General features: G+C 49.3%; 1 protein-coding gene across 1 annotated transcript in view; it reads right to left on the reverse strand.

The window, feature by feature from the left end:
• Nucleotides 1-3,152: 3,152 nt before the first annotated feature.
• Nucleotides 3,153-25,940, reverse strand: part of DCAF1 (DDB1 and CUL4 associated factor 1) — a 60,707-nt gene continuing 37,919 nt past the window's right edge. The window contains exons 18-24 of the mRNA XM_090284835.1: nucleotides 24,493-24,726; nucleotides 23,824-23,917; nucleotides 23,303-23,407; nucleotides 23,018-23,091; nucleotides 21,896-21,997; nucleotides 7,413-7,665; nucleotides 3,153-4,076 (exon numbers count right to left, since the gene is read on the reverse strand). Coding sequence (XP_090140961.1) covers nucleotides 4,018-4,076; nucleotides 7,413-7,665; nucleotides 21,896-21,997; nucleotides 23,018-23,091; nucleotides 23,303-23,407; nucleotides 23,824-23,917; nucleotides 24,493-24,726 — 921 coding nt within the window. The 3' untranslated portion in view covers nucleotides 3,153-4,017. The remainder of the gene's footprint in view (nucleotides 4,077-7,412; nucleotides 7,666-21,895; nucleotides 21,998-23,017; nucleotides 23,092-23,302; nucleotides 23,408-23,823; nucleotides 23,918-24,492; nucleotides 24,727-25,940) is intronic.

Genomic DNA, 25,940 nt, shown 5'->3' on the forward strand with positions numbered 1-25,940 from the left:
GAAAGTTGTCAGTAAAGCCTTTCGTCAGAGGATGGATTTTTAACCCTGGTTTAATCGAGTTTTTCCTCAAAGATGGAAGACCTTCCCCACTGCATGCACAAAATGCCCTGCGTCCTTTCTAGCCCCGGCGGCCTGCTGCGGTGGCGGCTCCCGGGCCCCCCGCTGTTGGCGCTGAGGCAGGGCTGGGGTCGCACTGGGGCGGGGTCTTGGCTGAGCGCAGGTGGGCTTGTGCAAAGGAAGGGGCTGCGCGTCCGTCAGCAGCCAGCGGCTGCAGGAGGCTTTGGTTTGGGTGGTTTTGCCCCAAACGACGTGTGTCCGTCCATGTGAGGTGTGGCCGTTGGACGGGGTGCCCAGTCTCAAGGCCTTTTGCTAGCAGGTGGTCTTGGCAGCCGTGCGCTCTTGTAGAGAGGGGCGGTGCAGGATTGGTGCCCAGGGGTCTTGGTGCCACAGGCCCCCCCCCCTTGTTCAGCCTCCCTTCTTGCCTTAGTGTGGCCACCCAGGGACACTTGAGGCCAAATGCTGGCCTGGAGGGTGGGAGGCAGCTTTCCTTGCTTATTCTTGACCTTGTGGATTCTGGCCCTTCCTTTGGTTGTTCAAACCACTGTGGTCAGTGTGGAGGTCTGTGGGGAGTCCCTGGAGCTTTGTGGGGGCCACGGAATCTCTGGTCTGAACACTTGGATGCTGCGGAGGCGCAGCAGGTAAGGGAGGCGCTGCATGGCGAGCGTGCCGAGGCCTCCCTCCCGGGCACCGGGCACCACAGAGGCTGCACCCCGGGACAGCATGCTTCCGCGGGGAGGGGAGCGCCGTCTCAGGGGTGCTGTGCAGTGCTGGAGCGCACAGCCATTCAAGCCCAGCGGAGCCACTTGGGGCATCCCTGAGCTGGGAGGGAAAGGCGGCTTGAAGGAGCGTTGAAGTGTCATCCCGTGTCTGATTCAGTTAGTAACGCCAGCACGAGCAAACGAGGCCAGGGTCACAGCAATCGTCAACATGGGACAGACGCCATCGAACGTGTGGGCGCTGGTTTGGATGTTCCAGAAAGGTCCTTGTCAGGGCTGCGGGAGAACAGCAGCTCCCGGGAGAGGAGCGAGCCCCCACGTGACCGGGAACTCCTGCCTCCACCTCTGTTGGCCACGCCAAGCTCCCCAGGTGTGGCGCCCCACCCCAGCCAGCGCACCTCCGTGCAGGTGACAGGTGGCTTTGGGAGACAGCTGGGAGGTGGAGCCCGAGGCTGTCTCTCCCAGACAGTGAAAGGTATCTTTTTGAGACCTGAACAGATTTAAAGCAAACGGGGAAGGTGCCCGGGGAAGCCCTGCTCTCTGGGCCTCAGTGGTGCTCACAAGAGCAGCAGCAGGTCCTTAACGGAACATCAACACAAGGAAAGACGTGTTCAGTGTTTGCCTGTCTGCACTTGAGCCGTGGCCCGCGCGTCCGTGGGCCCAGCGGGCCCCGGCCACACCATTCCAGGGCAGGAGTGGGCCTGCTCTCGTTCAGGGCAGGGGACGGAGGGCTGCCTTCAAGACTCACTGCAGGGTTTCCCGCACGTCTCGGGCAAATGCTGGGTCACAGGCCAGAGCTGCCTTGCAGGGTGCCTTCCGAGTGGGTGCTCAGGACCCAGAACACTACGCCACTCCCCCTCTACCCCCCCCCCCCCGCCTTCCTTGACACAAGCCTAGAAAACCTGAGGACACTTTTCAAACCCCGCTTTGTCCACCCTTCTTCAGGGACAGGGTTTTTCTGGTCGCCGTAAAAACTTGCTTTGGTGGAGAGCCACAGCCTCTTGTGTGGCCTTCCTCTACCTCAGACCCTCTTCTCAACCACTTCCTTCCTTTGACTCTTAAGACAACAGGTTCTGTGACCTTTCAGAAAGGCCTCGGCCAGCACTAACGGGGCACCCTTGGGTGGCCGGGGCCTGGAGAAGACACTGTCATGGCAGGCGTCCAGCACCCTCCGTGGGGTCCGGGTCCTGCCTAGGGTGTCACTTAAATGCAAAATCACCACAAGGCAAAATCCGCCTGTGACGGTTTGCCGCCGCTCTCCGTGTTTTCTCCCAGGCGACTCAGACCGGAGCCCGGGAGGAGGGCAGCGCTGAGCTGCCTCAGCCTCTCGGCGCGTCCCCAAGGGCACGTTGTCAGGTCAACCTGGACTCTGCTTTGCTCTTGGAGGTCTCCCCTCTGCCCGAGAGACCTGTGGGCGCTCCCCCGAGCCGTGGGCAGAGCTCAGGGAGACAGTGTCTTGGTTAACAACGAGAATGTAGTGTTTTTGCTGTTTCCTTTAATCCATTTTCTTCTAATCCATTCAGCACCAGAAACTAGTCTACTGGTTAGGTGTTAGCAGCCTATTTAAGCTGAGACCTCTGCTCTGTAGAGGACCACGAGGCGCCTGGGCGACACAGGCCTGCGTCTGTGTGGGGGACTGTGTGGCGCTCCGAAGCCCCGCAGGGCTTTACCAGCCTCTGGTGAGTTTCAGCTGTCTTGTCTTGCCTGTTTACTTCGCAACCAAATTTGTCGCCTCTTCCCTGAGCTACATGCCTACGTGATAGCAACCAAGGACTGCTACTTGGGCAAACTTGAAGGAAGGAAGGGATAAGAGTCCCCTATTCACGGTGGGAGGAAAGTGGGCACGGTGAGGGCGAGGTGCAGCGCCTGGTACTGTCCCCTACGGGCAGCAGTTTAACCCCAGGTCAACTGTAAGGGCCTTTGGAGCACCTGCAAAGCCAGCCTGACCGAGCCCCAGTTGCCCCTCAGCTGCCCCTAAACTGCCCCAGCTACAGAAGTGCTCACGGCCGCTGGAACACTGCCTCTCGGGGACTGTACCGGTCAGCCAACTACCGCTTAGCCCAAATGCTCCCACGCCTTAGCTTTGCCAGCTCATCCCTCCAGAATGCCCCAGGACCACTAATGTGACAGCTCCGCCACTGTGTGCTCCAGAGCCGCCTGCCTGATTCAGAGCCCAGGGACGGGGATGTGTCCACAGTGGGCAGGGCCCTGGGCGCTTCCCTCGGCCCCCTGCGAGGTGCTTTGTCAGGGACTGAGCTACTTTTCTCCCCAGAGTGCTTTTTTGGGCAGAAGGTCTTACCACCGTCCCGGACTGCCTCTCGGAAGGCGTCTTTCCTGCCTGGCTAGAGCTGCAAGGAAAGGGAGGACAGGGAAAGGTCATAAACAAAGACAGACTTGTAGTTTATTTTGTGTTTTTTAAAATAAATACACTTTACATTAAAGAAAAAGGCCTTTGATTTGTAATTTCCACACTGGGGAGAAAGGGAAGAAAAAAAAGATTCTTGAAAAACTGAAGGACAAAAAAACTAGAGGGGGTGAACTCATATCCCAAGTTCCCTCAACCCCACAAACCGACACCCGCGCCCCCACTGCCCGGCGTCTCAGCCCCCAAGCAGTGCCTTGCCCCACCTGCGGCCCAGAGGGGAACATGAACCCGACAGCATGTGAGGCAACAAAACAAGTTTAAAAAATCATATATTATATTTATAATAAAATATTCTTAATCCTTATCAATTTAAGAAACCACGATTTTCCTTTTCATTAAATACGTATGTAAAAATGCCTCTATATTGTTCTTTAGACGTCATTTTCTTCCATAGAAAATGAGTGGGACAAGGGCCTGGTGGATATAAGTTCATACCCTCCGTTATAAATGCCTGGCTTTTTTTTTCTTTTTAAGTTTTCTAAAAAACTATTTCTTGTTCTTTAAGTAAAGAACATTATACAAAGAAAATATATTGTGAAATAACCCCAGAGACGTTTTGTTTCTTTCTCCCTTGAGGAAAGGTATGTCCATCCTAGGAAGGGGGAGCAGACTAGGGCCCAAGCCCTGCTGCCTTTTGTGGCGGTTACTTTTGAGGCGTCCTCAGGTCCCAGGGTGACTCCAGGCCATCGTTCTCCGCGTGCAGGCCCTGCAGGTCCTTAAAGACGCAGCCCCGCGCCGAAGGGCGGGCAGGTGCTCTGGATTCGTCTGACCCCATTTCTCGCCTGCCAAGGACCTTCCCGGGCCGACGACGGCTCCTCACTCGTTCAGAGACAAGATGATGTCGTCTTCCAGGTCGGAGTTGTCAGAGCTGTCGGCTGAAAGGTAAGCAAAGGGAGAGGCCGATTAGGCCCTGGGCCGAGGGAGCTTTCGGGGGGACACACCTGCGCGCGCACCTGTGTCTCAGCGAGGCTTGTTACCTTTCAGAAACAGGAAAACACATCAATTAACCCCCTGGAGCTGGCTCTGGAGAATCTACTTCTTGGCGACAGAAGTCACCCCTGGGACTTCCTGCTCTCACCTTTGAAAGGGCCTGGATGTGGTGTCCTCTGACTCCTAGAGGTCCCTCCCGCCTTGGAGGCCCTAAAGGGACCCACAGGCGCACATCCCCTCCCCCAAGCTTCTATTCTTGGTGCCCTGAATGGCTGCGAGGGGCACGGCTACAGGGGGCAGCGGGTCCGCCCCCATAGCCCTTGGACCTCCGGAGTCTCGGGTGAGCACAGGCCTGCCTGAGCCCAAGCAAGGGTGAGATTCTCTAACACCTTAGCCACTCTCTTCAAAAGAGCTCGTAAAGGCAGAGACTGTCAGCCAGGGGTTCAGTCCCCAAACTTTCTGAATGTAACCTGCAGGGGACAGTCTCTGAGGGGTGGGGGCAGTGGCGGCAGAGGCACCATATCTGGCTGACCAAGACCGGAGAGAAACCTGGTCCCTGACTCCTGAGGACTCTCGTATTTTCTGAGTAAAGGTCTCAGTACCGGTGCTGGTGACTCCCAGCTCAGGAAGCTGACTTTATAGAGGGCCCCGGGAGGAGAGCAGACCCTGACCTGTGGCCCTGCAGGTGCCCCCCCCCCCCCCGGGTCCCACAGGAGCCCTCGTCAGTCTCCCCAGACAGAGAGCACCAGCCAGGGACGCCGAGGAGAACAAAGCGTGTTCCCACCCGCTCCCGCCCCTCGTTCACTACAATCTCCTTGAGGAAGAAAACTGAAGCGGAGAAAGGAAAACCAAGAAAAGCATGGCCATGGTTCAAGAAAGCCCTGAAAATAAGCCGAAGACATGGCTGAAAAATCGGTGTTCCTGGGTGGAAAGGGCACGACGTGGCCTGCCCTTGGTGAGGAGCCTACCCAGCCGAGCCAACAGCCTCATCAGCACGTCCAGAGCCCAGCGCGCGTGCACGGCCAGTGGCAGAGCTCCCGGGTGGCCCCACTGGGAGCCGCCGGGGCCGAGCTGACCTACCGAGACCCGAGTGACCATCAGCTGGATAGCCACTGCGTCCCAACAACCCGGCCTTGCGCCCGGGGCTGTAAGGCAGCCGGGTGAGCATCACGCCACCTGCCTTAAGCACGCGAGTGTCACATGCAGGCTCTGCAAGACCCTTCGGGGCGGGAACACTAGTTCTGGTGTCAGGACGCTTTTCTCTCCTTCCCTCGGCCTCTCCAACCCCTTCAGCGGGTGTGAGGACCCGATGTTTGCTCTGTAACACACAGGCTTTGGGGGGCAGGACTGACCAGAGTCCAGGCGCTCTGCACTGGGAATCAAGCCCTGGGCCTGGGATCCAGGGCCTATGTGAGGGAGGTAGGAGCACATGGCCGTGGTTTTCTCTAGCCCTGGTGGCTTTCATCATCTCCTAAAGGCCCCACAAGCCCGCAGCGACCGAGCACTAATGCTCTGGAGGACCAGTGAGGGGTACAGGGGCACGCCCTCTGCTCTGCTGGGAGTCACCGTGGGCCTCTAAAGCGGGAAGAGCCATGGCGCACGCGCTGCGGGTGCCACCTCTTGGTCACCACCTCAGTGCTAGAGCCCAGGCTCAAATGTCCTCAAGGTGTCAAACGTATTACGGCGTTTCTACATCTCAAGCCTTCCCGCCAGGTTAAAGTAACAGTCGCTACTGATAGAATGAAGGTTTCCCGACTGTCTTGAGCTAAAGACAAGACTTCCGAAACAGCAAAGGCTAAAGGAGGCAGAAGTTTGATACAAATTCAGTGGCTTCGTAACCCAGGTGAGACGGGGAGGCTGGTGCTGTCCTGTGGGGGCTCCACCCCCAGCTGCTCTGTCGCCTGCACGGTTACCTGTAACTGAAGGGAAATGGGACTCGTGCCCGAGCGCCACCGTTCACATGACAGAAGGGTTCAGTGGAGCTTGCCCTTGTATCCTCAGTGCTGGCCTGTGTCCTATGCCCCTCTTAGTCCCTCTTACCTGACTGGCCATGGCTAGGGACAAGGCCAGTCTTCCTCCACTGAATCGCCTCAACCCCGTACGGAAAAAATGGAAGGCGACGAACAGCAGACGGGCGGACAGGAGGCACTGCCGCGCAGCCCGCAGAGGCCTCCGGCGAGGAAGCGGCCTCCCCCGCCAGCCGCCCTCCGTCTTGGGGACCAGAGGCATGCGTGAGAGACACCTGTCCCCGTATTCACCTTGCACTCTCTCCTCCTGTCACCACAACCCCGTGACCACAGGAAACCAAACCTCTGAAGACGTCCGGCCCCTGCTGGGCCTGTGCCAGCACAGTACGCTTTCCAGAAGGACGGACACGCTCTGTGTTTGTGCTCTTCGGTGTGGCAGCCGTGTGAGGCTACTGAGCACTTGAAATGTGAACATGAAAACGAGGAACTGAAATTTTAAATTGTATGCATGAGAATTTTAATGGCCGTGTGTGGCGAGTGGCTACTGTGTTAGGAGGCGTGATACCACGGGTACGAGCACGGTGCTGCGTTAGCTGCACGAAAATGGCTGAACGGCACGGGGCGCCCCCAGCCAGCCCGGGCAGCACTAGGCAGAACCAGGGCCACAGCGAGCCGGGTCTGTCAACAGTGACACGTCATGGAGACGCTGCCAAACGTGTCCTCTGGAAACACTCAAGAGTACAGCTGAGAGCTGGAGCTTTTTTCTCACTTAGATTAAGGGAGGTGGTGGGGGTTGGGGTGGGGGCGATTAGGAAGGGACAAAACAAAAGCAGCAATAGGAACATTTGCCCCTTGGCCTTCAAGACCAAAGCAGACAAGAAAGGGCTCCTTCACAGGAGGGCTTTGGTTTCTTGACAACTTCAGGAAGGTGTGCGTACAGAGGAGCCAGCCCTGCCCTCGGGAAGAACTACACTCTGCCTTCATTGGCAGACTCGCCCTCCAAACAGCCTTCACGGGGGAATAGGAGTTGAGAAGCTGCAGCAGAGGCCATATGGGCCACAAAGTGTAAAACGGGGCTCAGGGCCTTTGTAACAAATGCCTGCCAGCCTCTGCCTTAGAGCTAAGTGGTCACAGCTGTTTGGTTGCGCAGCCCGAGGAGAGAGCAGGGCATGGAGACGGGGAACTGCTTTCCCTCAAGAGGCCAGTTAAAGGTCACAGACCCGTGGTGTGGCTTCCACAGTGGACTCGGGGGGCACAGGGAAGGCACCTCCCCCTGGGTGCCGAGGCTCAGCCCGTGGTCGGTCCTGGACTTACTGTCCCCCAGGATCAGTTCCACTTCCTCATCTGCATCGGAGTCTTCGTCCTCCCCGTCCTCTCCCTCCTCTAGGAGGTTTGCTAGCTCCTCGTCAGAGGGAGAAAAGTCATTGTCCCCGTCCTCCCCTGCGTTCTCGTTGTTGTCATCTTCCTCCAGCTCCGCCTCCAGCAGCTGGTCCGTGTCGAGATCATCTAGGTCATCGGTGTCATCGTCATCTTCATCATCGTCCTCCTCCTCCTGTTCCTCCTCCTCCTGGTAAGAGAGAGCATTCGCTGCATTAGGACACACAGAGGCCTGACTCACGTGGGCCATGGGATGTCTCCCCTCCTTCCCAGAGGATGGGCGGGAACTGTCCACAGAGTACTCATGGAGGCCAGCAGGCTCGTCATTGAGGGCCGAGACAGGCACGTACGTGTCCCCCAGGACACTCAGAGCACCCCGCAGGCGAGGGCGACCGCTCACAGAGGCACTCCTAGTCACGCAGCTCTTATCCAAAGGAACAGAAAGTGTGCTTTGCAGCAGTCTGTGCCACCAACGTTCTAGGTTCCTGACTAACAACCTCAAGGGGGCTCTTCTCTGTCCTGCATCAGCTAAACTAAGTGAAATCAAACGAGGCACTGGGACAGCGGCCCTGCACCTGGAACCTACCTGTTCTGCCCAACAAAACAGGAAGAAAACAGCTGCCGACTCATCAGCTCCTAAGCCCTTCAAGTTCTTGCCCTCAACATGCCCGAGGACAGGGGTAACCCTAGAACGGCGCTACCATGAGCTTCCAACAATCAAACCGCCCAACAACCCCTCGCCGTACAGAACAGAGCAGGTGACTCCACTTTCCGTGACAAACCACAGACAACACTATGCTAGAGACGCTGTCCCGACTTTCATTCTTAAGAGAATGTCCCAAAGGCAGGAGCTCCACCAGAAATCAAAATACTTGGCTCTAGGTACCCTGACACATTCTGGCATTTGTCACAGACTTCAGCTTTGCACTAGTATCCAGATTATTTCCCTTCAAGCAAGAGAGGACATGGCACCTCTTTGCTTTGATAAGGGTAAGAGGTGTTTCCAAATAAATGTAACCAACGTTCAGTCACTTACCCTCCTGCTCAAACATCAACAGTCAGCCTTGCCAGCAGGAAAAGATTCTAATTTTTGCAATAATAAAATATAAATTTAATACATCGACCTAATCAAGTCAAGACAGAACAAGCCCAACCTAAACAGAAAACATTAAAACACTTTAATTCTAAAACTAGACTCAAAGCCCACCTAAAACCTACCTACCTTCTCCACACGTCTCCAGTTCAGCAGGTGAAATCTCCAGTATATTTTACTTCTCCCATTTCTATGGCTAAACACCCAGTTACCTGCTGTTTCCCATGAAGCTGGGGTCCCCAGGACTCCCTCTCCAGTCTCCACAGCACTCACCCCATTCCCCCTCCTGCCGTCCGCAGTCTCTGCAGCTCCCTCTGGTCTTATCCCTTCCAGAAGCTCCATAACGCTGCCCTTGTGACAGAATTACAACAGAAGCAATGACCATTTACTGAACATCTATCTAATGTCAACTTCTCTGAGTCCCAATTTCTTGGTAAATTAGGTGATTTAATTAAGTCAGTGGCTCCTACTCAGGTGGGACCAGCAGAATCACCTGGAGAAAATGGTTTCCAAAATACAGACACATGCCTAAATCCCACTCAGGTACACAGAACTGATGTTTACAAATGAAGCTCACACGGGTGGACCTCCGGAAAGGTTCTCCAGGAATGGTGAAATGCACCCCTAATGAAGAACCAGGGAGCTCAAGATCACCTCTGAAGTACCTTCTAGTACTAACTTCTACTTTCCTATAACAACAGGTACCCCATCCACAGACTCCCCATGAGAGAACCTAAAACATGAATCCAGGCATCACCACTGACCTCTGCTACAATCACACTGTCTTATTCTCTAGGACTTAAACAGTATCATCATTTAAATCAGTGCAGCATTTGCTTCTAAATCATTCAAAACTCTTCTTGAATATGTGTCTATTGTTCAACATAAATAGCTTTTAGCCTATATTCACTTCAAAAATATAACCAATCTCTTAGAAAACCACACCTCTGGTCATACTTCAAGAAGTGAACCTAGCCCAGGATGGTGTGACTCAGAGCATCGTCAGGTAAACCAAAAGGTCGCAGGGTCAATTCCCAGTCAAGGCACATGCGTGGGTTGCGGAGGCGGCGGACTGACGTTCCTGTCCCTCCCCCTTCCCCCCTCTCTCTAAAATCAGAGTTATGTCCTTGAGTGAGGATTAAAAACAGTGAATCAAAAAACAAGATAGCAGAGTAACATTATTTTTTATGTAATTCAAACCAGAGCCTACTTAACTATCTCGATATTTCAACATGTCATATTTTGTAAAATTTAAACAACTGCTTTTCCTTCCGTTGACACTTGTTCCTGGTGTTAACTATTCTTAAAATAAGCTACAGGTTCATTTCAGAGCCATAAGTGCTTATGTTTTTCTCTCCTCAATGGCAGAATTTAATTCACATACATTTTGGCCCTGGCTGGTATGACCCAGTGGATTGAGCGTCTGCTTGTGAACCGAAAAGTCACCAGTTTGGTTCCTGGTCAGGGCACAGGCCTGGGTGTTGGGCCAGGTCCCCAGTTAGGGGCGTGCGAGAGGCAACAAATTGATGTTTCTCTCCCACATCAATGTTTCTCTCCCTCTCTTTCTCCCTCCCTTCCCGTCTCTCTAAAAATAAAAAAGAGGGGAAAAATTCACATACATTTTGAACTTTTTAGGAGAGAAAAAAGCCGTCCAGGCATCAGTGACCAGGCCTACAGCAGACGTGGGGTCAGTAAGAGCTCCTAGCAGTGGGGGACACACACAGGAAGCACAGTGCACAGTGTCCCCCAGATTCCAAGTGGGAGTGGAGGAAAAAAGTGCATTTATACCCTTGTTTCTTAATACAAATTTAAAGTTAGCTATAATTAGTTAAAAAGTATTGGCTTTTCAAAATCTAGGAACAATGATCAATTACTAATCTTTGGTTCTGTAATTCTCCTAAAAACCAACATTAAAGGTGACTGAATTGATTTTTAAAAGCAACAGATGCCCAACTTCCAGTGGGTGATAAGAGCTTTGGTAAGTGACTGGCTTATCTCCGCTCCCACCAGATGCCTGGAGGCGGCAGCCCGGCAGCCCAGGAACCAAATACGGCTGTCACACACACTGGACACCTTCGTACAACAAAGTAACGGCACTCTCCACTCCTCCTTAATCTCCAAACTTACTTAAACACAAGGGGAGACAACCGCTTTATGGTATGTACAGTATATCTCAATGAAGCTTTTAAGGTAAGTAAATAGCAGCCATCTACACAAGCACCTTACACTGGCCCATTTCATCAGATGCCAGGCTCCTGAGTTTATTTTGCTGAGGCGAAAAGGCAAATTCAAAGGTGGTGACCACAGGTGCCTGCATCCCTGAGCCATTTAAGTCGCACCTGGGACACATGAGAAGCCCTGAGAGCAGATATCCAGACTAGGACAAAACTTTAAATAGCAAATGACTCATGAAAATGAAGGCTCTAGTTTTAAAATCAGGTGAAGCACACAAAGGAAAGTGAGTTTAAAAAAAAAGGCACAGGAAGAAGTGGTGGGACAAATACGATGCAGACAGCCAATTCAGCACAACATGACTGAACTCCTAGGAAGACCTGTGAACCAAGAGGACCGAGGAAACGTTCGGAAATAGACACAGTTTTATCCCACTAACATCTCTAAATCAAAAGTCAGAACACCAAGGGCTCAGGGGGAAAACCAGTGTCAGATGGACGGCCTCCCAACGAAAGCGCCAGACAACCGTACGTGGTACCGCTTTGTCATGAAATGTGCCTGGACCCTGAGGAACAGAAGCGATGCTCCCTTGCCCGCACGCCCGTGGGCCCCGCACACCCACGTACCCCAGCCGGGAAGCCCGGAGGCCTCGCACCAGGGCCCTGTTGACCCGAACTGTCCGAGCCAAGGAAGCCTCTCTCCTTCCTGCATCGGTGTCGGAAGCCCAGACAGAATGAAATTATGTTTTATTCTTAATTGATCTGTTCATTCAAAATAAGAGCAAACGGAAACAATGTGTTCAATATATGAGTGTGAGTGTGAGTGTTCTCATGTGTAAGTGAGATGAGTGACAGCAGTGAAAGAGGGGGCAGGAGGGAGGAGCTGGGGTTACTCCCATCACAGTAACTTGCGTTCCCGTGGAGAGGCAGACTGGGAGAGGAGAATGAGCCCCCACTGCTTACAGTGTACACGGCAAGTCCGAGGGCTGCCACTAAGAAAGTGAGGAAGCGTAACCGACAGGCGAACGAAGGAGAGCGGCGTTCTACCAGCTGCTCAGTGAAAACCACCAGAAGCAGAAAGAGCAGAAAACAAAAGCAGGAACGGAGAACAAGGGCAACCAGTAGAAAACGGTAACAGACATGGTGGACATGACCCCAATTACACCAGTTACCACTCTGCGTGCCAATGTCCCAAATGCATCAATTGAAATCAGACATCAGAATGGATCAAGAAAAAGACAACTATATACGTTGTCTACAAGAAAGTTACATTAAATATAGACACATGTAGATTAAAAACAAGTGGGTGGAGAATGATAAACCATGCTAACATGCATCAAAAGAAAGTGGGGGTAGCTGTTAATTTCAGACAACACACTTTAGAGGGAGGAAAGTTATAAAGTTATAAGTTAAAAAGGGCATTAAATAATGATAAGGGGGGGGGTCAATTCTCAAAGACATAATAATCCTTAACATGTCTGTGCCTAACAACTGAGCATAAAAATCTGTAAGGCCAAACCTGATAGAACTACGAGGAGAAATAAGTGAGTCCGCTATCAAAACTGGAGCCTTAAACACCCCTCTGTCAAAACCAGACACAGCTGAACTCGCCAGCGCCTGCGACCAACTGCGTACGCATCTGTCTGCAAGCTACCTGCCCAGCAGCTGAAGACGCATGCTCTCAAGCTCACACAGAACATTCACCAAATAGACCACATTCTCGGTCATAAAACACAGCCTAACAAATTTCAAAGACTAGGAATCATACAGTGTCTGCTCTCAGCACACAATGGAATTAAACTAGAAAGCAGTCATTGAAAAGTAGCTAGAAAATCCCCAAACAATACACTTATAAATAACACATGGATCGAAAAAGAAATCTCAAATTAAAAAGTGCTGTGAACTAAATAAAAATAAACACAACTTATAAAAACTTGGGGGACTGCAGCTAAAGCAACACAGAGAAGGAAGTTTATAGCATTAAATGCGTACATTAAAAAGGACCCAACACCAACCACCTAAGCTTCCATCTTAGGTTCGGAACTAGAGAAAGAAGAGCAGATTAAATCCAAAGAAAGCAGAAAAGTAAAGAGAAATAAGAGAAGAAATCAATGAAACTGGAGACAGAAAATAGAGAAAAATCAATGAAGCCAAAAGCCAATTCTTTGAAAAGTTCAATAAAATTGACAAACCTCTGGCCAGGCTAATTAAGAAAAAAAGAAAGAAGATTACAAATAACTAGTATCAGATATGAAAAAGAGAAAAACATCACCACAGGTCCCATGGACATTAAAACATTAATATAAAAATATTAATGAGCAACTCCATGCCCACAAATTTGATAACCTATTAAAAAAATTGAATCAATAATTAATAACCTTCCAAAGCAGAAAGCACCAGGCCCCACATGGGTTCATTGCTGAATTTTACCAAACATTTATAATAAAAATTATATCAAGATTGTAGAGATTCTCTACAATTCTTTCTGAAGACAGAAACAGGTAAAGTACTTCCTAGTTTATTTTATGAGGTCAGCATTAGCCTTAAAAAAATATTAGAAAAAGATATTACAAGAAATGAAAACTGCAGACCAACGTCTCTCATGAACATAGATGTAAAAATCCTCAACGAAAATTTAGCACATCAAAGTAAAATAAGTCAGACAGAAAAAGACAAAAACCATCACTTCACTCCTCTGTGGGATATAAAACAAAAAGCAACAAACAAACTCGCAGACCCAGACAACAGCGTGGTGGTTCCCAGAGGGAGGGGGTGGGGAGGGAGAAGAGGGGAGTGGGGGCCAAATGTACGGTGACAGAGGAAACCCACCTCTGGGCGGTGAGCACACAGCGCACTGCAGGGATGAGGTATTACAGAGCGTTAACAACTCTGTAACGGAAGCTGAAACTTACGTAATGGTGCTACCGAAGTCCACAATACGTAAAAAGGCGATACACCACAGCCAAGTAGGAAGTATGCCAGCTGCGTTAGGCTCATTCACATTTTAAAAATCAACTAATGTAATTCATTCCTTTAGCAGATTAAATTAGAAAAACTATGATAATATAAGTGATGCAGAAAAAGACCAACAAAACCCAACATCCACAATTAAAAACTCTCAGCAAAATAGGAATGGAAGGGAACTTCTTCAACTAGATAAAGAACACCTACAAAAAACAGAGGTAACATCATAGTTAATGATAATAAACTCAAACCTCTCCTGCTAAGATCAAGGTGACTCCTTTTCAACATCATAAGCCCTACTAATGCAGTAAGACAAGAAATGGAAATAAAAGGTATACAGATTGGGAAAAAAGAAAACTGACTTTTTTGAAGATGACATAATTATGTATAAAAATCCAAAAGAACTGACCAAAAAAAAAAAAAAAAAACCACCTTCTGGAACTATTAGGCAATTCTAACAGGGTTGCGGATACTACGTTAATTCGCAGTCTTTCCTCTATACTAGCAATAAACAAGTGGAAGATAAAATTGAAACCACAGTATCGTTTACATTACCACCCATAAAATTGAAATACTTGGGTATAAACCTAACAAAATATGTACAAGATCTACATGAAGAAAACCACAAAACTCTGATGAAAGAAATCAAAGAACTAAATGAAAGGACAGCCTTCCCAGTTTGGGGACAGGAAGACTCTCAGCACGCCAGGGTGTCAGCTCTGCCTAACCTGATCTATAGAGTAACACAATCCCATTCAAAATCTGAGCAAGTTACTCTGTGGACATCAACAACCTGATCACAAAGTTTTACGGGGGGCAGAACACACAGAATAACCAACACGTTATCGGAAGAGAAGGACAAAGCTGGAGACACAGTGATGCAGACAGTGAAGTGACGGAGACGAGCAGATCAATGGGACAGAACGGGGAGTCCACAGAAGACCCACATAAATAGAGTCTCTTTGACAAAGGAGCACAGGCAAGACCATGGAAAAAAGTATCGTCCACAAACAGTGCTGTAACAGATGGACATCTACATGCAAAAATAAAACCTAAACACAGACCTTATACCCTTCACAAAATGGATCCTTGACATAAATGTAATACGCAAAATTACAGAACTCCTAGAAAATAACTTAGGAGAAAACTGGAGAAGACCTTGGGTTTGATGATAACGTTTTAGGTGCAACCTCAAAGCACAATCTATAAAAAAAAATAATTGATACGCTGGGTTTCATTAAAATAAAAACTTTGGCTCTGCAAAGACATTGTGACGAGAGAGAGAAAGCAAGCCACAGACTAGGGAAATATTTGCAAATGAAATATCAGGTGAAGGACTGTTAGCAAAAATATTCAAAGAACTCTTAGAACTTAATAAAAACACAAGTAACTCAATTAAACAAGGGGCAAAAGGCTTTAACAGACACCTCACCAAAGACACACAGGTGGCAAATAAACATATCATATGTCATCAGGGAAATACAAATTAAAACAAAAATGAGAGAGCCTTTCGCTGAAAAGCAGCTCCCTGATGTAAGGGGGGGACCCAGAAGGGACGGCGACAGAGAGGTGCCTCTCAGTCTGGCAGCAGCCCCCAGGAGGGGGTCTTCCAGAAAACATCTGCTGCAGGCTGGTAAAAACCAAGACAAATTCCTTTCTAGTTAAAAGAAAAATCTTAAACCATGCATTTTGATTATATAGAAGAGTACAGCTAAAGGAATAAATGTCTTAATTTTCAATTAAATAAATAAAGGTGATAGCACTACACACCTATCAAAATGGTCACAATCCAGAACACGTACCGCACACGCCCGCGAGGCCGTGAGCCAAGGGAGTGCCCCCCGCCGACCCGACGGCGGGAGTGCTAACGGGCACGGCCACACTCGCCACCCAATCCAGCGGCAGCGCTCCTTGGCATTTACTGCTCAGAGGAGTTGAAAACATGTCCACACAAAAGCCTGCACAAAAAGGTCTACAGGAGCTTTAGTCCTAATTGCAAAAACTACACAAAATTATGCCACCGCAGGGCTCGCCGAGGCAGCACAGACACTAAAACTGGAACAGTACAGAGCAGAGGAACGTGACCCCTGAGCAAGGAGGACACGCAGAATTATGGCAGCGCAGCTCCTAGGCAAAGGTGGCAGTGAGGGAACACCCTGAACTCGCCTCCTCCCACAAACGCCTGGAATCGGCACCTCCAGGCAGCGCGGTTCCCCATGAAAGACCCAGGGCCGACTGAACAGACTGCACAGCGAACAGGAGATCACACAGAAATGGCAGGAGAGACAGAGACGCGGTGCGGTGGGACCCCACCTCCGACGCACACGCCCGCAGTGCGGGGGGGCCGCTGAGGGACCTGCATGCACCGCACAAGAACCAGAGGTTTAAAGGGCAGGACTACACAGGAGGGAAACCAGTTTATCCCGGAGCGTGTGCCGGACAGGAGGGGCATTGCGGGAACTCCCTCCAGTGTCGGAGACACCAGAAAGCAACCACTGGCTGTGCTCCCTCTGCAACCTGATCGCACGGGCAGGCGTGTGATACAGGCACGCTAGCCACCTGGCCAAAGCCAGCCCAGCGTGCCCCAGGCCTCAGGCCACAGCAGCACCCCAGCTTGACCCCGGGACTACAGCATGACCTCGGTGAGGCTTGCCCAAGGGGACTCCTACAGCCCTGACGCGCTCTGGCCCCAACCGGCCCCCCAAAGCAGGCTCCACACAGCTCTCCCCAGCTCTCCCGGTGGTCCATGCCCACTCCAGCTGGCCTGCCAAAGACACCTGGCCCATGCGGTCTACAAAAGGAAAGCGCCCATCCAAGGCCACTCCTTCAAGACCAAGAGAGGCTGCTGTGTCACCTACTTCACAGAAACATGGAGAGAACCAAAACGAGAAGAGAGAGAACTGTTTTCAAGCAAAACTCTTCAGAAAAAGAACTAAGTGAAATAGAGACAATCCATCTACCAGATAAAAAGCTTGGTTATAAAAATGCTCAACGAACTTGGGAGAATAAATGAACTTCAACAAAGAGATAGAAAACATTTTTAAAAAATTGGAACTGAAGATTACAGGAACTGAAATGAAAATACACTGGAGAGAACGAACAGCACACTGGGCGATGCAGAAAAACAAGTCAATGAGCTGGAAGACAAGGCAGTGGAAATCACCCAGTCAGAACAGCACAAAGGAAAAAGAAATTTCAGAAATGAGGACAGTTTAAGGGACCTCTGGGACAATAGCCAACGTGCCAACATCCAAATCATAGGGGTGCCAGAAGGAAGACAGAAAGGAACAGAAACCTATTTAAAGAAATAATAGCTGAATACTTCCCTAACCCGAGAAAGCAAACAGAGTCCCCAAAAAAATGAACTCAAAGAGGCCCACCATAATTAATATGAAAAAAAGCAGCTAGTTACATACAATGATCCCACATTAGACTACTAGATGATTTTTCAGAAAAAACTGTGTAGGCCAGAAGGGAAGAATGGGAGAAAACCTGCAACCAAGGGGACTCTACCCTGGCACGATTTTCATTCAGAACTAGAGAGAAAAAGAGCTTCCCGCACAAGCAAAAGCTAAACGAGTTGGTCCCCACTAAACCTGCACTACCAGAAATGTTAAAGGGACTTCTTTACTCAGAAAAGGCCAAAAATAAAAAATATACATAGGAAAGAAGAAATCTCACTGATGAAGGCACACACAGAGTAAATATGGGTCAACCAATCATAAGCCAGTACAAAGGTTAAACGACCAATGTAATCAGGGCATGTGTAACTAAGTAATAAACTAAGGGGCACACACAAAGATGTAAAATATGGCAAAAACAAACGTGGAAGGGATGAGGAGTAACTGGTGCTTTCTGAATGCATTCTGACTGCAGCAAAAATCAACTTAAAACAGACTGCTATAAACACAGCTTGTTATATATGAATCTCATGGTAACAACAAACCAAAAACCCGTGATACACAAAATTTTCAAAAACACATCACTAAGAAAGTCATCAATGTACAAGAAAAGAAAGCAAGAGAAGAAAGGAATAGAAAGGACTACAAAAACACCCCCAAAACAGTTAATAAAATGGCAATAATTACAAATCCATCCACAATTACTTTAAATGTAAATGGACTGAAGGATCTAGGTACAGACAACTGTGGCCACATGGATGAAAAAAGACTCATACCAGTGCTGCCTAAAAGACACTCACTTCAGACCAAAAGAGACACAGACTGGAGTGAAGAGATGAAGAGATTTCATGCAAACGGTCCCAGAAGACAGGCTCGGTAGCAACAGAGACAAAATAAAGCAAAGACTGTAACAAGAGGCACAGGTCCACCTCAAGAAACAAGAAGGCAACCTAACCTGACACCCTGAGGAGCTGGAAAAAGAAGAGCAAACAAAGCCGAAAGTGAGCGGAGGGAGGGAATAATGAAGATGAGAGCAGAAATAAATGAAATAGAAACCAAAATGTAAAATTAAAGATCAATGACACTGAGAGTTGTTTTTTTAAAAAACCTAAACATAATAAACCCTTCACCAGATTCATCAATGGCCTCTTTCACTGAACAAATAATCCCAAAATTTATATGAAAACACAAAAGATCTTGACTAGCCAAAGTAATCTTGAGAAAGCAGGACAAAGTTGGAAGCATCCTGCTTCCTGGTCTGAAACTCTACTACGAAGCTACAGAATGAAACAGCCTGGTACTAGCTCAGAAACAGACACACAGATCGACGGAACGGAACGCAGAGCCCCCGACTCTTCACCAACGATGCTGGGGAAACTGGACCGAGGCAGCCTCAGAATGAAGCTGGATCACTTTCTTACATCATACACAAAAATGAACTCAAAATGCATCAAAAACTTAAGTGCAAAGCCTGAAACCATTAAACTCCTAGAAGAAAACATAGGCAGTAAACTTTCCGGCACTGGTCTTGGCAAGATTTTTTCGATATGTACCAGGCAACAAAAGGAAAAATAAACAGGACGGACTGCATCAAACTGAGCTTTTGCACAGTGAAGGAAACCCTGAAAACAAAAAGGCAACCTATTGAATGGGAGAAGGTATACAGCAAAAATGATGTATCTTAATATTCAAAATATATTAAGAACTCATACAACTCATCATCAAAAAATAATCCAATTAAAAACTAGGAAGAGCACTTGAACAGACATTTCGCCAATTAACACACAGAGACGGCCAACAGAAACAGGAAAAGATGCTCAGCATCGTTGATAAGGGAGATGCAAATCCAAACCACACGAGGTGCCACCTCACACCTGTCAGGATGGGTCTCATCAGAGACAGCGAGGGCATACAGAACAGGGCGCGCTCGCGCACTGCTGATGGGACTGCACACTGATGTGGCCACTATGAAAAACAGCCCGGCAGCTCCTCAGCACGTTAGAGGCAGAGCTGCCGCAGGACCCAGCAAGCCCACTTCTGGGCGCTTATCTGAAGAAAACGAGAGCGCCGGTTCAGGTATGTGCAGCCCCACGCTCACTGCAACGTCACTTATAACAGCCAGGGTGTGGGAACGGCCTCCATGTCTATTGTTCAGTGACTGGGGAAAGAAGATGTGGTACGTGCACACGATGGAACGTTACTCAGCCATGAACAAGAATGAATCTTGCTGAGGCGACAACACAGATGGACCTGGAGAGCATTATGTTCAGTGAGATAAGTCAGCAAAGAGAGACGAGCCCCATCTGATCTCACTCACAGGGGAAACCTAAAACACACAACAAAACAGAAGTGAGCTCACAGATACAGAGAACAGACCGGTGGTTGCCAGAGGGGAGGAGGGTGGAATGACAGGCAGAAAGGGATTAAGAAATACCAATTTCCAGTAACAAATCTTAGAAGCCACAAAATGTAACGAACAGCACAGGGAGTACGGTCAATATCACCCTAAGTACGCACGGTGACAGACGCTGCAGACTGACGGTGACCGCTCTGTAAGGCAGATGAATGCTGAATTACTATGCTGTGCACCTGAAACTAACAGTGCATGTCAACTATAATCAACGTCTTTTTAAAAATTATGCCAGCACTTAATTGCCAAGATTATTCAAAACTGCAGCCAAGGGGCTCTTCCATGGGTGAGCGGATAAGCGAACCGCGGCCCCCCCAGACAACGGGACGGGATTCAGCACTCAGATGAAATGGGCTTCCCAGCCCGGAAGAGACACGGGACAAACTTAAATACACGGCGGTAAACGGAAGAAGCCAATCTGAAAAGGCTACCTACTGTAAAAGTCCAAATATATGCCATTCTGGAGAAGGCAAACACTATGGAAACAGTAAAAAGATCAGTGATCGCCGCAGTCGGAGGAGGGGCATGAGCACGGGGAGCCCAGAGGACCCCACGGCGATCCGGCAGCTGGAAAAGCGCACGCTCTGGTGTGGGGTGCTCCTGATGGGGGGCTCGGCAGTGGGAAGGGGGCATGTGTGGGGGATGCCTGCGCGTTTGCTTGAGTTTGCTGCGGGCCTAAAGCTGCTCTCTAAAATAAAGTCTATTCAGGAAAAAACAAAGATTATTGTACTGAGGATGTCATTTTCCGTACGGGCTTCATAAAATCATCTTTTCATGGTATCCCCACGAGGACACCCATCTGAGTCTGAGGGGAGAGGCCAGGCGGAGCCAGGCAGCGCCCCTCCCTGGGAGGGCGCACCCCAGAGGGCAGCCCCGGACGCACGGCCGTGAGGAAGGCCCTGCTCAGATTCCCCACGCACACAGAAGAGTCTCCTCTGCCGCCATGCTCAGACACCCACTCCTGGGGATGGCGCGTCCTTTCTGAGCACTCATACACGCGCGCTCCGCCAGTCGGAACACTCCATGACAGACAGCGGGGAGCAGGCGAACACCCCCAGGCCTCGCAGGTGAGTCTCTGCGCTTCAGCGCTGTGCCCGCAGGTGACTGGGTGCCCAGCGACTGGGGGACAGACCAGAGGGTCACCCCCGCGGAGCCCAATAGCAGCGCGCACACTGAGACCTCACATGCATGAAACAGCACGCCCTGCTCAGTGCCGGCCAGTCCCTGTCAGAGGAAAACACGGTCAGCAACCACAGTGTTGGACTTCAGCCAAAAAATACTTATCAAATCACCATTTTCAAAACCTGCGGGTTTAAAAAAATTTTTTTTAATCTTAATTAAGTACAGGCTACTTGGGCAGGGCGCCGACAGGCCGTTCTGCCCCAGCCCTAAGCAGCGAGCGCGATGCACCGAGGAGGGAGGAGGGCGAGACCCACGGCAGGGCGAGCAGAGGCGCGTGGGCTTCCTCGCACCCGGGTGGCCCGCTCCTCACCCAGAGCAGCTCCGTGCCCTTAACCAGGAGACAGAGCACCAACCCAAGCACTGCCACAGTGGAAGGGAAAAATCAGAAAATGAACCCATGCTCTGGAACAGAAGACATTTATCCGCTTTGGCATCTCCAACAACACGGTAAAACCTGGTCCCTCACGTTCGGCTTTGTATTACTCACCCAGCAATAAGTATCTCTCAGATTACAGAGAGCATCTGGCCCAGAGTGCAAGCTTGGAAAAAGAATGTGGTTACGAGCCCAGCAAACTGGAAAGAGTGACCGAAACGCTTCAGAACCGATCCTGACACACCACACAGGGGACGGCCTAGCATAATAAGGCCCTAAGTTAAAATCCCCCATGAAAAGGAAAAGCTAACGCTCTGTGGGACATGAAACTACCTACTCAGATTTCATCAATGTTTAATTTTTCAGAAGCATAAAACTCTCCGTACCTATAAGCACTACACTATTATTCTGCAAACAGACACTCCACAGAGCGGAGGAAACGCAGACCGGAGCTGTGAGACGGCGCCGCCGTTCCTCCGACCCCAGCGGTGTCCCTTCTGTCCGCACGGACACTGGGAGCACGGACGCTGTGTGCCCTGAAGTCAGCCGGGGCCCGGGGCCCAGGGCGAGCTCAGAGAAACTTCTAAAGCAAAATTGCCCTACAAATTAACTTACAATGGAACTCACAGGACCATCAGGTACTGGTTCAAGTTTTGTAATAACAAAAGCTGCCTTCTCCTGACGCCCAGCGATCGGGGGTACATGACAGGCCTTTGCAGCAGGCCAACAGGCAGCAAAGGCTGTTCTTTGATAACCCGGGTAGCAAAAAGCAGAGCGTGACCTCTGTAAGACCGTTCAGCAGCAAGAACCCTCGGAGAGCACTGACCTGGTCCTCCTCTTCATCTTCATCCTCTGCCAGACGCTGCCTGCCCACTTCGTACAGCCTGCACACGGTGTCCATGTTAAGAGCATCGATGCTGCTCTGGTTCTGAAAGAGAACACCCAGCCCACAGGAGCAGTCAGTCTTCAGAAGGCCCACGGCAGCCACGCCCCAGCTCTGACTGGTCCCCATGCACCTGGGCCCTGTAGCTACCCCAAACTCTGAAAATGCCATGCCTAGGAAAGAGAAAGAAAACCAGGGTGAGAGGGCGTGGCCGGTGAGGAACAGGCACACGAGACAGCCCCCTCCTTGGAACAAACCTGTCTTGCTCTGGCCAGAGACCTCAGCGCCTCTAAAAAAGGGGTGACTGGCCCTGGCTGCGAGGCTCAGTTGGCCGGGGTGTCGTCCCGCACACACCAAAAGGTTCCAGGTTCGATCCCTGGTCAGGGCACATGCCTAGGTTTTTAATCCTCGTTCAATCCCAGGTCGAGCCATCTACAGGAGGCAACCAGTCGATGTTTCTCTCACACTGATGTTTCTGTCTCTCTCTTTTTTTACTTTTTAGTGAAGACTATTTATTTTTAGAGGGAGGGGAAGGAAAAGAGAAAGAGAGGAAGAGAAACACCAATGTGAGAGAGAAACATCCATCAGTTGCCTCTCACGTGTGCCCCAACTGGGGACCAAACCTGCAACCTAGATATGTGCCCTGACTGGGAATCGAACCAGCGACCTTTTGGTTTGCAGGATGACACCCCACCCGCTGAGCCACAGTGGTCAGAGCCATCAATGTGTCTCTTTCTCTCTCTCTCTCCCCACCTTCCTCTCTCTCTCAAATTAAAAAACATACCCTTGGGTGAGGATTAAAAACAATTAACAAAATAAAATTTAAAAAGGAATAACATTAGTCAAGGATAATAGGAGACAAGACTCTCCACACTACTGTACAGTGCCATTTTCTTACTTCCCTTATACTATATATCTCTCAAACTCCATCAAATGAGGTTACTGATAATCTACCATCAGGAACGCATGAACTACATATAACAGACCTTATGTCAAACCAAACGCCTGTGGCAAAGTGACCCTGACCCCACAACAGAGCATCAGGGTTCTGCTCGCCCCCTTTACCTCGATGACAGCCAGGTAGCAGTCTTTGGTGTCAGTGCACAGGTCGAAGATGTTCCGCTTCACGTCAATGGTGGCTGGAAAACAATGTGACAAAACCTGGGGTTGGACTATTGTTGAGACCTTAAAATCATCTTTTCCTCTAACAGAATTCAAGGTGGTTGTTCATAAATATTTCCATAACTCCTCTGCTTCTCCATGAAAAATGACAGTCCTCTCAGAAAAGGGATATTGTTAACAAGAAACACCAAACATGTCAGGTGACCACGTCTGCCCCTTCGTGCCTACCTATAGGTTTGTAGTCGGTTGCATTAAATGTTCGGAAGGAAGACCCGAAAGGGCTTTTCATCCTCTCTTCCATTAAATCGTCTTCATCATCTGCCTGTAACATAGCTAGTTGGGGGGAAAGGGAGGAGAAAGGGGGAAGGGAAGTGAAATACTATTAGAATCAAAACATGCCCTGTTCCCAAGTGTCCCCTAGCATACCCCGACTACTTCAGCAAACCACGTCCTTAGCCTCTCCCCTAGCTCCCAACAGGTGTTAACAGGGTGAAGACTTACCACATCACAAGACAACACATGCAGAGCTTTTTAAGTTCATATGACACACATGGGAAATCACTGCATGAGATTTCTTTCTCTACAAGATTTCCTTATGTTCAAAGCCCTAAATCAACATTATTTTCTTCTTCTCTTTTGTTGCCATTCATATATCATTTTATCTTTTACGCTATAACTTTCAAATGCTTTCCAATGCACATTTGCAAGCACTTTCCACAAAGGAAGTAACAAGAGTGAGAGCTTATCACCTCCATACATCACGGTCCCTGTATGGTTGAACACCACGCGACACTGATCCAGAGCAGGAACTGTGTGTAAAAGATGGAAAGTGCGAAGGTCCCACTAGGAGGGGCGTGGTCAAGAAAAACTACTTCATTTTATCTTATTTAAAAAAAACTATTTTACACGAAACTTCTCTAACCTCCTGGGGAAAATTCTGAAATATCCCCGCCCGCCCACCGGGTATTAGTTGTACAAGTCAGCGAGATCATGGTAAATAAAAGCATGTGATTCAGCAACGTCTCTAAAAACCCCCTCTGGTACCCTCACATACACAAAAGCTGCTTGAGTTTCCTTCCTCTCAAGAGCAGAACTTCATTTTACTCTCACGCCTAGTGACTGACTTCTGTAGAGCAAAGTAAAATCCTTCTGAAGACAGATAAAAGTCAGTTCAATACTTGGGGAAACAGAAGGCAGGATGTGGTCAGTTTTCCAACACAAAGAAAACATGCTCGTGAAAGTCAACACTGACATGATCCCCAGGAGAGTGACTAGCACTTCAACCCAAAGGAGAGGCACCGGATGACGGCCTGTGTGCAAACCGTGTAGATACTTGAAACAGATAGTGACAGAAAAATAAATCACTCCTGTCTCACAAACCAGGCAAGTGGAAAGTAAGGCGCAGGCATAAAGGATACAATCTCAGTATTGATGATGATCTCCAGCCCGTTCGGATGGAAAACGCCACTGATGTTCATGTTGAACTTGTCAAACTTGTGGATGGCCTGTGCAGAGCGGACATCCCAGAGGACGCCATCATTTAAGACAAGATCGTCTGTAGGATTAAAGGTGGCACAGTTCCTCTTGTAGTTGTTGGCAAGATCTGGGTTAAACAGAGTCAACAGCTTGTTGCCAGTCTGAATATCATAAATCTTTAGAGAAGAAGGGGTGGGAAGAGAAAAATCAGACCAATCTATTCGTTGACAAACTCAAAGAGAAGCTGTGTAAAATACCCCCCCCATGTTTTCCAAAGCCCATCAAAATTACAAAAGTCCTAATACTGGAAAAGAACTGGAAAACAGGAAGACCACACCCCCAGCAAAGCTCAGTGCTCTGGCTCCCATTCACGCCTGAAGGGTTCACGGCAGGAAAACAAGAAGGGGGTCCGCAGGAGGAAGAAGAAACCTCTCTTCTCCCGCCCCCCTCAGGAAACGAAGGCTTTCTAAGACTGGAACTGAGAACTTCTCCACACGGACTAACGCCCATTTCCCACAGACGACTCTCAGGTCCCTATGACAACAGGCACCAGTGCAACGCCTTCCCCTCAGTCGCCCAGCGTCCACGTCCCGGCCCTGCACTACTAGCGGCCCCAGCGTCCACGGCACACAGACCCCGCAGAGACCGGGCCTTTCCCATCGGCTTACAGACAGGCTGGAATATTGCCGCCCTTTTTTTAAAATCCTCCTTTAATATAAGAACAAATAAGAAGACACCACAAGGAAACAATCGAACAAATCCAGACCATGGGACAAGATAACTAGCCTGGTCTCTTCAAAAGTCAATGTCATGAAAACTGGAGAAATGGTTCTCGGCTCTAAAACATTAGTGAGACATAACAACCAAATGCAACATGTGAATCCTGGCTGGATCCTGGTTCAGAAAAAAACAAAAACATTTGAAACCAAACATAGCAGGAACAATCGGGAAAACTGAGTATGGAATGGATATCAGATATTTGGGAATTCCTATAGATTTTCTTAAATTTGACAAGAGCGTAATTATGTACTAAATGTCCTTACAATAGGATATACATGCCATAAGACAGGAATAAAATGCCATGATGCTTGCAACCTACTTTCAAATTATTCAGAAAAACACACACAATTACACAGAAAGAAAATATGGAAAATCATTAAATTGATGAATCTAGCTGGTAGGTGTATGTACTATTCTTTCAACTCTTCTATATATTTTAACATTTTCAAAAGTTTGGGAGAAACCCGTCACCGCCCCTATCCCACACTTCAAGCTACTACCCTGCCCCCCAACTTTCTTTTTCAGCAAAACGCCTCAGAAGGCCCGTCTCTGCTCAGTGCCGCCCGCCCCTCGCCGGCCGCTCCCCACGAACCCTCTCCCGTCGGGTCCT

The sequence above is a fragment of the Furipterus horrens genome, unplaced genomic scaffold (assembly GCF_987537825.1).
Source record: "Furipterus horrens unplaced genomic scaffold, mFurHor1.1.pri manual_scaffold_7, whole genome shotgun sequence".
NCBI lineage: Eukaryota > Metazoa > Chordata > Mammalia > Chiroptera > Furipteridae > Furipterus > Furipterus horrens.